Genomic DNA, 11,619 nt, shown 5'->3' with positions numbered 1-11,619 from the left:
TGGAATCATAATGCTTTTAGTTAATGAAGCTGAACACACCGAGTTGTAGGTTATAAGCACCAATTTAGGTCTTTATTACTCAACGGCAACGGTGACGAATCATAGTCTGCTCAACGATCTCTCTTTCAACTGTGGTATCTACTTTAGCACGTGTACAACGTAAGTAGTTGCCAAATCTACATATTAAAACACAGAGAGCAGCAATAAGTCCCGAGAGGTGGGGGAGGGCGGGGTTCTTTATGCAACAGTTTATTTATATTATTTTATTAAGTTTGACTGTGATATTTCAAATAAGGATTTCAACTCCAAAGCGTCGGACTTTTGTTTTTATAACTACAAGCAATGTTATTAAGTTTGACTGTGATATTTCAAATAAAGATTTCGACTCCGAACAGTCTGCCTGCTTTCTTTATTACCTACAAGTCCCAATCTGCCAACTGTCCCACACATGTGAGACAGCTATGGTGTTGACTTTATCAATTAATCCGGACAGCCTCAACTTAGTTCGAGTAACAAGGCAATACGTAACCAAACCTCAGCGTCAGTTATTCTATTTTTCAAAATACCAGAAAGGTTTTACTTAATAATTCACCAGCCGTCTCTAAATCCATTGTGGAATGTTAAATAACTGAATCAGGTGACAATACATGGCATGTGATAGACCGTTGTCATTTTTATCAAATGGATCAAATCAATATCTTATGAAGTAAATGTTATGTTTCATTCTTTAAATATGTGCTATAATTATAATGTGTCCAAATTAATGATAATACTATATTACTGTATAACTATATTACCGTCCTTTTCTCGATAAATGTTATTATTCTGACAATCATGTAAGTATTCCTAAAACTGTGTCATCGCATATGCGAATTGCCACGGCAACCAAAACCTGGAATTGCGCAAGATAAAATTATCTGACATGGTTTTTAAATCTTCATACAAGTACATATGATAAGCCTCGGTTTACACTGCATTTAAGTACAATGTCAAACAGAATGAAACGATTTATCAACATAGAGCATGGAAATCCGGATTCGACTTTTGGTCAAGGCTAATGACTAAAGCAGTTTTTAAAACAATACGTTCAGTAACATAGGATGAACAGTTACTTCACAGAGGCGGAAAATAAACAAGGAGAGATCATTCTCACGATGCATCACGTGTATGGTTACTATCGGTCAGATTTATTGTTAATCGTTGCAATTAAATTCAAGAGACTAAAAGTCTAAGCAATCGTCGGTCGATATTACAATATATTGTTAATTGTAGCTGGTTGGTTGTTGGTAAGTCCATATAATTTGTTTCGACTTCACGTACAGTCGTCAGCGTCATTTCAAGAGCAGATTAATAAAAATCACATCTAAATGTAAAAATGGGAATGATAAATTTTGCGGTGTACAACAAACAGCGATAATTAACAGCGACTAATAACATCATTTTTACACAATGTAGCTGTGGCACATTGTTTTATAATGAGGGCACAGGGCGAGAAATAAAGACAACTAAATCGAATGAAATGTGAATCGTGTTAGCTTACATAAAAATAAGCCGATAAAATTACACATAAAGTCAGAGAGAAATAGGGTAGCCAATAACGTGGCCCCAAAACTCATATAGGTAGGTAGTTAAGTCGGTCGGTCGGTAGGTAGGTAGGTAGATAGGTAGGTGGGTAGATAGTAGGTTGGTAGGTAGCTAGACAGGTAGGTGGTAGGTAGGTTGTTATTTAGGTGATTAACCCTATACCGCCCTTTTATTACATCTCTGCTAGCTTCCTGAGCTGGGCCATTGCTCTGTAACTCATTTTCCTGATATGGGATTCCTGTCAAAGCACACCGATCAAAGAGTATTAGAAGACTCACTGCTGTAAAGAGCGATGAATCACCACCAGGACTGAATAAAGAACAACATTTTTATCACAAACAGTAAATAAGAGACGATCTGACACAAAACCTCGCGGATGCCTATCCATCCATGTGGCATAATTCCCCAATCAAATGCATTTCCTCCAAGGAAGATATATGGGAAAACAACCGGTCTTTCTGAGAATTTTGACAATCAAGCTTATGTTACTATAAAATGACACACAGAAACGGTTTTGTCTTGGATATAGAAACACGTCCCTTTTCCTTTCCTGCAGTTGTTCGTCGTTAGTCTGACGGTCAAGGGAAATATTGAAGACACTATCATGAATGTTCACTTTACAGTCGCATGCTTAGTTATCCAAGCAAATATTAAAGCGGAAACTTCCAACAATTCATTTATGGTTGACGTTACTGCCTTTGATCACAAACCATGATTACCCACGAATAGCTAACGCCGCTATGCACTGGTGAGTAGATCGCCGCTCGCGGAAAAATCACCGAGACGTTGTTTATAACACAGGCCGGTAAAACCTTTGACACCAATGGCATAATGTGAACTTTAGAAACAGATTGAAGCTTTTTCAGGGTTCAATTGACTCGGTCTTTCCAGGTCGATAGATAATAACGTTGCAATCACCATGGCTACAAACAAACAAAAGTTTGAATCGTTCACAAGGGGGTTAGGAGGACACAACTCGCTATTTTTTGGTGACAATTATCCTGTGGTGACACTTCATAAACGGCAAAGACAACAGTTACTCTTCTTTATGTACATTACCGAAGGTGCATCTGCTTACTTAAGCCATACAAAGGTAAGTTAATGTCAAGTATTGACGTCTTCCCACCCACATACCTTCGGGTCGAGCGACCATTTCTGAAGCTTATTATTATAAGATAGGGGTGTAACTTACAGAACGTATGAAATGTACACCATTAAGAAAACTTTTAAAAAATGATAACTACTGATAAATTGTAGTGGGAAAGGATTAGCGTTTAACTTAACCTTTTACTTTTGTAATTTGTATACACCGACCTTCTGATTTATTTTACGTCGTAAATCAGACTTTTCTTTTCCTTGTAAAATAAAAAAAAACTGCTGAGACAAATATGTATATATTGTGGGCAGTCAATAAGGATATTCAGTACGCAGACGCTGACTCGACGAATTTCCCTTTCAAATGTCTTAAAAGAGGGCTGAGTTGAAATGTTGTGCGCATGCGGTCAAAGTGAAACGAAGCAATCTGGGTACTCATAAGGACAGGACTTACTTATGTTGCTTTCTTCAGCAACTGAGTCCAAAACTAGTCAGAATTCTTTATCTTCACCGCTTTGGCGTATAATCGTTCTGGTCAGCCTTAAAGAAGGCAAAGATTGGTTTAAGCTACCCTAGAGTGTACTAGGTAAGGAATCTATATTTTCCATTTTTGAATCTTACTTTTCAAACGGCGTTATATCACTTCAGCTTAAGATGCTGCCATACATACAGGTCACATCGGACCCTCTCCGTTTTGATCTTTAATAATGATTCCGACACTCCTCGTCGCTGGTTGTGGTCTCCTCGACCCAAGTCACTTCGACCTTGTCACACTTTCCCTGTTATATGACAATATTTTAAATTGAGAATTGAGAATTGATGGTGTTTCTGTGAGAAAACAATATGCATTTATCAATTTTGAATCAATCAAATTATACAGCCATCATATAGGGTTGAGAGACAGTAGGTGGTATTACCTGAATGAATTTTCAGTTCATTCATCAGACGCTGAATGTATATTGCTTGCAGACAAAATGATGTTACTCGAAGCGTTTTTCTGCAGGAACAACATCATATCAATTATGAAATGCACCTAGGCATTTAGTCTTCAAAGGAAGATGCAGTGTTGATGACAGTAGGCATTCAGTGTTTCCTTGAAAGATGAACACAACTGTTAGACAGTCAACGTGGTCGACGAACACATTGATAGCAAAGCTTTTATTTAGGCTTCGAGTCATCTCGACCCCTGACCGTTTCGTCCCCCTCACACCGAAAAGCACGTCGTCTGATATGTTCGATGCTAACAGCACTTTGAAGAACTTTGACTTTAGTGGAACCAAGTAAAGCACCAAGTGCCAAAATCCTCCAAGGACAATCATCGCCAAACTGATTACGCACGGGCGCTATGCCGCGGTGCCTGCGTTATGCGTACAAAAGGGCTACATTATTGTTTTGAAGTAAGCAGATTTTCTCGTGAAAATACCATCGATTCTCCCGGGCAAGTTGCATGGTATTATGTAAAAGTGTGACGAGGTCGAAGTGACTAGGTTATCTGGGTTGAGGTGACCACAACCTGCGACAAGAGTGTGTGAGTTATTGGGTTCGATCTTTGGGACGTACCATTCTATTTGTAGGTGTAAAAGAGAGTTTGAGCTAAGGATCCTTTCATTTATCTGTCTGATGATTGCAGGATGCATGAAACTTAAGTAAAATATTTCATTACTTTGTACTTGAAGTAATTTGTGTTATTATTTATAACGCTCTGCTTAGCATCGTAGTTATATGCTAATTTTCGAACGCATAAACTTGTTCATTATTTACTGTCACAGGGAACAAGCGACATATTTCCTTCTTCCGCCAGTCTGTGTTGATTCTCAAATAATATTAAATGAATAATAAATATCTAATTGTTTTCAAAAAACCCTAAAATGTGATTTTACATGTAAAACAATCGATTTGCATGGAGAAGAGAAATAATAGTTGCAGAATGTCGACAGTTTTATATTTTTGTAAAAATTATATTCTCCCGCGTCCGACAGAGATTATGAAATATAGTAATAGACATCCATGGGGAATTACGAGAAAATGGATTTCCGTACAACTACTGATGCGTACTGTCGCTTTACTCATTATATACTCTCATTTTAATATTAGGTAGTAAAAAAATGGATCCGAAGACGATTAGGTTTCTAACAGCGTTGATAACGTTGGTTATTGTATTTAACGGAATGGCATATGCGTGAGTACATTTAAGTTACGCTGACTCTGTTCCATGATCCAGCATCCAGTCTTTGTAGAGAAAGAACTGTTAAATCTACTATAGATTCAACAACATCGAATTGTAAGGTCGGCTTTTTTTGCTGCAGAGTATAGTGTGATTTCTTGTTTCTGTCATAAAATGCATACACTCAAGTACTTTGGAAAATGCTATCATTAACAAGTCGCGAATACTAAGTAAAGATTTTGCGTTTTTTTTCCAGAAACAATCAGACCCACGTGTGTACTGAAATTGTCTTGCAGTCTGTGCAAGGAACCATAAGAAACACGGTCCGTATCAGAGACACAAGGAGTTGTAGAGTCTTTTACTGGAGTCGATGCTCCTTTTATAGGTAAGCTAAATGTCAATGAAAAATACGTAGTTTCACATACATTGCCCTAAGTACAAAAGAAATTAACGTGTACAGCTTTGTATTTTAGTCACGCATTGTGTTATTTCAAACATTGCTGAGTGATTTCATTGAGCTTGCATTGGTCATTTTTATGTAGGACTATTTACTCATTAACTTATCAAACGATGTACAGTATGGCCCCGGTGAACTCCTGTTGTGATGGATGGGAAAACTTGGTAAATGGCGTGTGTACAACCCGTAAGTATTATATCGTTATTTGTGAAACAGCGCGAAATACGGACCAGCCGTAGGCGAGTCCCATACCCAAGATCCCTACATAACAAAACATTGCACATAATCCTATTAAATACTTAGCATAATTAACATGAGGGGTTGATATAATTTGGTTAACATTTTGACACTACGAGAACATTATGTACAAAACGATGGGTGCGAGCGACAAGTAAACAGTGTAACACGGAAATGCCAGTAAATTTAGCAGTTATGTCATTTAATAGGCTTGTGCCGTAAATTTTCATTATATTTAAACTATACAATGGAAGTTTCGGTGTACATTAATATTCCATACTGATAAAGAATCATTAGTAAATATACCGGAATATAGCTAATTAACGCAATCTGCATAAACGTATGCTAAATGTGTTTGTATCTTAGTACGAGAGATTAAGCTCTCACGCTAAAACACAGTTTGTGCTAGTTTGGTCTTAATACTCATTTATGACGAAAATCTTTTTTCTACCTTTCCCCAGGTATAAAAGTTGTTCAAACTCACTCACACACTGCCATTACATTCTTACATAAAATATTTTATATGAAAGCAAACACGTTTTATTATTATACCCACAGCGATATGTTCCCCAGGCTGTGAAAATGGGGGTAAATGTGTCAGTCCAAATGTTTGCGACTGCCAGCCAGGTTTCTTTGGTCCAAGGTGTTCGGAAGGTGAGTAACAGTCATTGTTTTTGTGCTCAGTTGTCTGCACTCCCTCCATAACAGAAATGTTAGAAGATTTTCTATTTGCACAGCCTCGTGGGTACTCGTGCAGAGTACTAATTAAGGTTTTACTATTAAAGGTTTATGTGCAGATTAACCCGCATTCTGCTGTCGATAGAAAATGGGATTGATCTCCTCACTTACAGTAGGTCCCAGTTAACAAACATTACCTCCCCATCACTCAAGGTTAGCACTTGTAACGTGGCCTTTCACATTTGTTTGACTTCCAGTCACAAATTACTGTGCCTGTAACAACTGTGAACAAAATTACGTAAACTTACATCATTCTTTTATTGTGACTTAGGGTACTACTTACCTCAAGGAGGGTAATCATGCACTTGTCAGTATTCTCACATTTTCGTTATATGAGGAGTCAATCCTGCGACCCTCGTTTTTGTTTATTTGCTTGTTTGTTTTGGGGAGGGGAATAATAACATCACGGTGGGACTTATTGACGTGTGTTATGACAGATTTTATGTCAAGCGATCTCGGCAAGGCAGTTGAGTGCAGTCAACATTATTTTCAGCACTAGAAATGTGTCAGGGCTAACAATGCATAAGCGGCTATTTTAGATATGTATGATATCATTAAGTCTATCAAAGTCTTATTTTCCATGTATGTGTGACTTCTGTATTTTTGATTCCATGGAATTACAGCCCAACAAATTAAGTTGAAATACCCAGTGTTTGACTCCCAGCACAGTTGTGAGGGAGAAAACCTGGTTATTGTTAACAAATCAAATACGCATCTTTTAGGTTTAACTCCGACTTACTTGTCGCAAACATTTTTCTCTTAAAGTGTCTGGCTCTCTTTCCATACCTGTCAAAACACTCTCGGTAGTTTTTTTGCTACTGTAACCGTGGCTTTGTGTTGGGCTCTGACGGACGTTCATGTCATTGTAAGTTGCAAACAACTTTTGCATATTGCCAGCGTTTAGGGAAAAGGAACAAGTAAAAAATATGTGACTTTGATAAGGATATGAATTCAAATTTTGATCTCGTTATGACAGTAGCAACAAATATAGGTAAAACTCATAGTGACCACGAGTAGCTAGGTCACAAGCACACAGCAACATCTACATGACGGACGAGTAGCAGAATACTAGGCTTTGACATCACATGAGTAATTGCGTGGCTTTACAAGATGGGTCAATCCTGATAGGTGTACCATGATATAGCAGGGTATGCTTACCCATTTCCAACACCTGATATCATCATTGTCGTTTTCTTTAATGTGTTCCTTGAACCCAGTAACTAATTTATTTACCCTGAATAACACTGTCAATTGGGCCTTTTGATGTCTACTATACGAGGCCGCGGAAGTTTTCATAATATGACAAAATATGTTATTAATGGTTCAGTAATTTTCATATTTAAGGTGAAGTACTACGAATTACGTCAAAATTAAGTTGTGGTGTCATTTTCTTGAAACTTGCACACATATTCTTGGATGTTGTGCAAGTGCAAAAATGAAAAAAAAATGGGGGTCACCACGCTCGTTTCCATGGAAACGGACGTTAAAATGGCGTCGTTAGAAATAAATAAAATGATATAATTCACTAAAACTAAAGAAAGCAATTATAAAACGCTTAGCAAATGAGTTAATTTCAATAAATACCAAGACTTAAGATCCATATCTATCGAATATATAGTTTTCACGATGTTTGTGAAGAAATTTTAACATAAGTATTGATTACAAAATGACGATATCGAAATTATATCACTACATAATTTTCGAACTTTCTTCCTGTCGCTTTGAATGGTGTCATTTTGACCAAACTTGGCGAATAAACTCCTTACATAATACCATTTAGTTTACACTTTTAATAAAAGGGTGTCACCACGCTACTTTTTACAACATCTCCAGGTGAATGGGTAATTTGCACTATATAAATGGGAGAGAAATGTTAATTTTTTGCTCATATTGAATAAAAACCAGCTTCCTAGGGGGTCAAAATATGACAAGGTTATAGGTCACATGTATTTCTAAGACACTTGGTCAAAAATTAGGTAAAAGCGCAATTTCAACCATGACAGGTGATGTTAAATACATGCACTACAAAATAACCCATTTGCGACAGGCTGGAGTTAAATCTGCGCAGAAACGTTCTAAAGCGTGTGCGCGTCCGAATTCGTCGCCCTTTACCTAAGATTAAGCATAGTTTATAAAACATAAGCGACATTGTATTCAACGCGTACTGAGTTACAATCGTCGGTTCTGTGACGTGACAGAAAATGCATGTGCACACAAATCTCTAGCGTAATTCCTGAGTTGTTTTTGTTTTGCGGGAGAATGTTAATGAATGTATTGTTTTTCTTTTTTGATAATTCTTTCACAGAACGTTAAAACGAGATATATACTGCGGACCTAAATGAACTCAAACAAGCTAGCTGCAGTAGAAGTTAACAAGAACGTATATTCGAAGGTGTTGTTTTTAATAGTGTGGTCCGTATCCTAATGTTATATTTTATACTTTAAAAATGTTTTATTTGTTGTTTCTGAATCGAGAAACTGTGGTATTTGTCTCTGTTCATTCTTACAGTGACATTACTGATTAAGACTTTTCGTCAGTTTATATAATATAAGCCAGATGGTATTCAAATGTTAAACACATCTAATAGCAATTATAATACCAGTATATTATATGACGGTGCAAATACTGCGATCTGATTGGTCGATACGCGAAACGTACCGTGGTATATTGGCAATATACCACGGCTGGCGTACTTGTGAGCTCTCAGCTTGAGCAAAAATCCGTTTATGACGTTCCACGCCAGAATTTCAATACACTGTTATGATATGATAGCAATAAAGCACACCCATGCAGCGACGGTATACGAGCGATAGCGAGTGCATATATGTCGTGAACTGGTCAAAATCGAGTGGTATACCGTCGCTGCATGGGTGTGCTTTATTGCTTAAATATATGCTATGCACAGACTTATCCATACGATACTTAATGTCATCATCACGTATTTGTGCAGATCTTGTTGTTCATTAGTTTTGATTTGGATAGAACGTTTTTCGGATCTGGAAAAGATAATTATGTCAATTAAGTTCATTCCGTACCGGTTGAGCCACAGGCTTAGAAAACTTACATAACGTTTTATGTTGATAGTAAGTGAGTACATCGCTCATGTCATAGGCTGAGTTTTGAGGGTGATCAGAGTCATTGAATGGGTGCTGTAACATAGTGAAACTGTGATAAAATTTGATATCAGATATCAGTCTGTTGATTTTAGCTTTCAAAGCTATCGGGAAAGAGAGAGAGAGAGAAGAGAGAGAGAGAGAGAGAGAGAGAGAGAGAGCATCTTTAATGACAAAAACGAAATGAAACATGTATATGCACTAGTTCATTTTCGATGAGTCGAGTGTCATTTTACAAGTAAAGTCGCACTAACCATCTTATTTAGCATTTCAACAATTTTGGCATATTAACCATAGTTCCTTTAGTTTCAGCTATTAGCAACGATAAACCACTTCATGATAAAAAAGATGTCTTATTCTTTATAAAGTGCGTTTTTGTCAAGTTTCATTTATTTTGAATGGTGTATGTCTTGAATCAAGCTTATTGATCACTACGTTAATGGTTACCTCGATCAGCGAAAACAGCAACTGGGTCAATAGGTATATGGTGACAATAGTTCCCTCCATTTCAATAAATAAACTCCGATTTCTTTTCACCTTTTAACGATAAATTCTTTGTATAATAAGAGCAATCATAAAATGATTATTGGGCAGATAAGTGTTAATGACGTTTACTTGTCTTAAATACGTAAAACATTTTCTCTTTGTAAACTCTTCTCAGTGTACACACAGAATCCATGACAGTGGGTTCCTTTCTGTGTTTCTCTTTCATGTAGAAAGCGCCTCGGACATTCAAACTTTTACAATACTTTCTCGGTCCACCACTTGTAGGGGCTCATTTTGAACCTCATGGAGTACATACAGTTTTCACAGGCTTATTTTATGTGAAAATCAAAAATTTAATTTTCCCTTAGAGTTAGCACAGGAGTAGCGGCCATTTCAGATGCCGGGAACTATTTGTTAATTTTCTCTAGTACCAAATTTTACACGATGCCCCCTTTTTATTCTTAAATTCGAAGGCAACGGTTCAAAGTTCGTTCGCAGATGGGGTCAGTGCATTTCGAAGAGTCTACTACCTTGATCATGTTGGGTCAAAGAGGTGACATTCAAACAGCTTCTGTAGACTGGTACGAAAGAAAAGGCTTAACTCAAATCATAGCTTTCGCCGCCAACCAGTCATGACCTTTAGTTTATTCTGCTACTTTGCCAGCAAGGCGTTTTTACGTTCCCATTGTTTTACCAACGGTGGGGTTATTTCTATTTTAACTTGACCCAACAGACCATTTTCATTAACAGCGGGCATTGCTGTGGCACACGTTCTGAATCCCATTCCAATGCAAACTCGTCGGTGGAGGCAATTAGTCATGCGTTAGAAAGATTTTTTTTTCCCAAACCGTCACGGTGACAAACTGAAAGATAGAATAACTCAAAGTGGTAATGACGACACAAAGACAGAAATAAAATTTTAAGTTAAGAATGCAGCGCGATAGAATACATGTGTTACAAATGGCACCTAGTTACAGCATATGATCATACGACACCAGGTACAAGTACAGTGAACTGGTTAACTACTTCGGCTGTATACGCTGTGACACGAAGGTACCTTGAAAAGTGCGATTGTGTCACCGCCGTTCTTTTCAATTGGAAGTCAATAAAGGGAAAGAATAAGACAAGTTGGCTTAAAATTTGACTGCTCGAGTGTGACTTGAAATTTAGCCCTATTGAAAATGTCAGAAACGATCCGAGGGACACGACCATAGACGCTGTAAAATCTTCCACTGTAAATATGACATTCTACTAGTTCAGAATTGCCATTATCACATCTTTGCCAGTTGTGTTCACGCTACAGTTAAGCCACAGTTCAAAATCCTTGGTTCTTGAATTATTTCTAGTGTAAAAACGTGATGTTTGTTGTTTTCCCTTGTATGTTGTATTAATGATCGACATCTTCGGAGAAAATCTATTTAGGCCGTTCAACGGTTAGTATAGTTCGATATTTCTGATATTGTCACATTGCACATTATGTTGTGTATGTAATTTTATTTTCATTAACAATTCCAGAAACACGAATTTTGATATTTTTGAGCCGGTTCCGTAGCTCTCTGCATGCTAGAGTACAAATATACTTTTGATATATATTCTTTTCGCGTAATATATTGAACCAAGTCGTCATGTCTACTATTAGCAAAGTTCAGGATGTTTAACTTTCGGGACTTGTAAAAACATTCTCTCTGGGTGAAAGAAAAGTGCGATATGCATGTCTGAAGAAGTAAACAGCGTGTCCTTGCAC

General features: G+C 37.3%; 1 protein-coding gene across 1 annotated transcript; it reads left to right on the top strand.

Moving 5' to 3' along the window:
- Positions 1-3,008: 3,008 nt before the first annotated feature.
- LOC139143147 (epidermal growth factor-like protein 7) lies at positions 3,009-11,412 on the top strand. Its single transcript, XM_070713285.1, has 6 exons — positions 3,009-3,265; positions 4,774-4,858; positions 5,100-5,228; positions 5,386-5,486; positions 6,096-6,191; positions 8,581-11,412. The coding sequence occupies exons 2-6, from the start codon at positions 4,785-4,787 to the stop codon at positions 8,586-8,588; spliced, it is 408 nt and encodes a 135-aa protein (XP_070569386.1). The 5' UTR covers positions 3,009-3,265; positions 4,774-4,784; the 3' UTR covers positions 8,589-11,412.
- Positions 11,413-11,619: the final 207 nt, after the last annotated feature.

The sequence above is a fragment of the Ptychodera flava genome, chromosome 11 (assembly GCF_041260155.1).
Source record: "Ptychodera flava strain L36383 chromosome 11, AS_Pfla_20210202, whole genome shotgun sequence".
Classification (NCBI taxonomy): Eukaryota; Metazoa; Hemichordata; class Enteropneusta; family Ptychoderidae; genus Ptychodera; species Ptychodera flava.
Note: the sequence above shows the minus strand (reverse complement) of the source record. Positions and strands in the feature narration are given on the sequence as shown.

Bases quoted from the DNA above. Each gene is read 5' to 3' on its own strand.
- LOC139143147 (XM_070713285.1), top strand. From the start codon at position 4,785: ATGGATCCGAAGACGATTAGGTTTCTAACAGCGTTGATAACGTTGGTT. The intron at 4,859-5,099 runs GTGAGTACATTT...TTTTTTTTCCAG, and splicing joins TTTAACGGAATGGCATATGC to AAACAATCAGACCCACGTGT. The intron at 5,229-5,385 runs GTAAGCTAAATG...ATTTTTATGTAG, and splicing joins AGTCGATGCTCCTTTTATAG to GACTATTTACTCATTAACTT.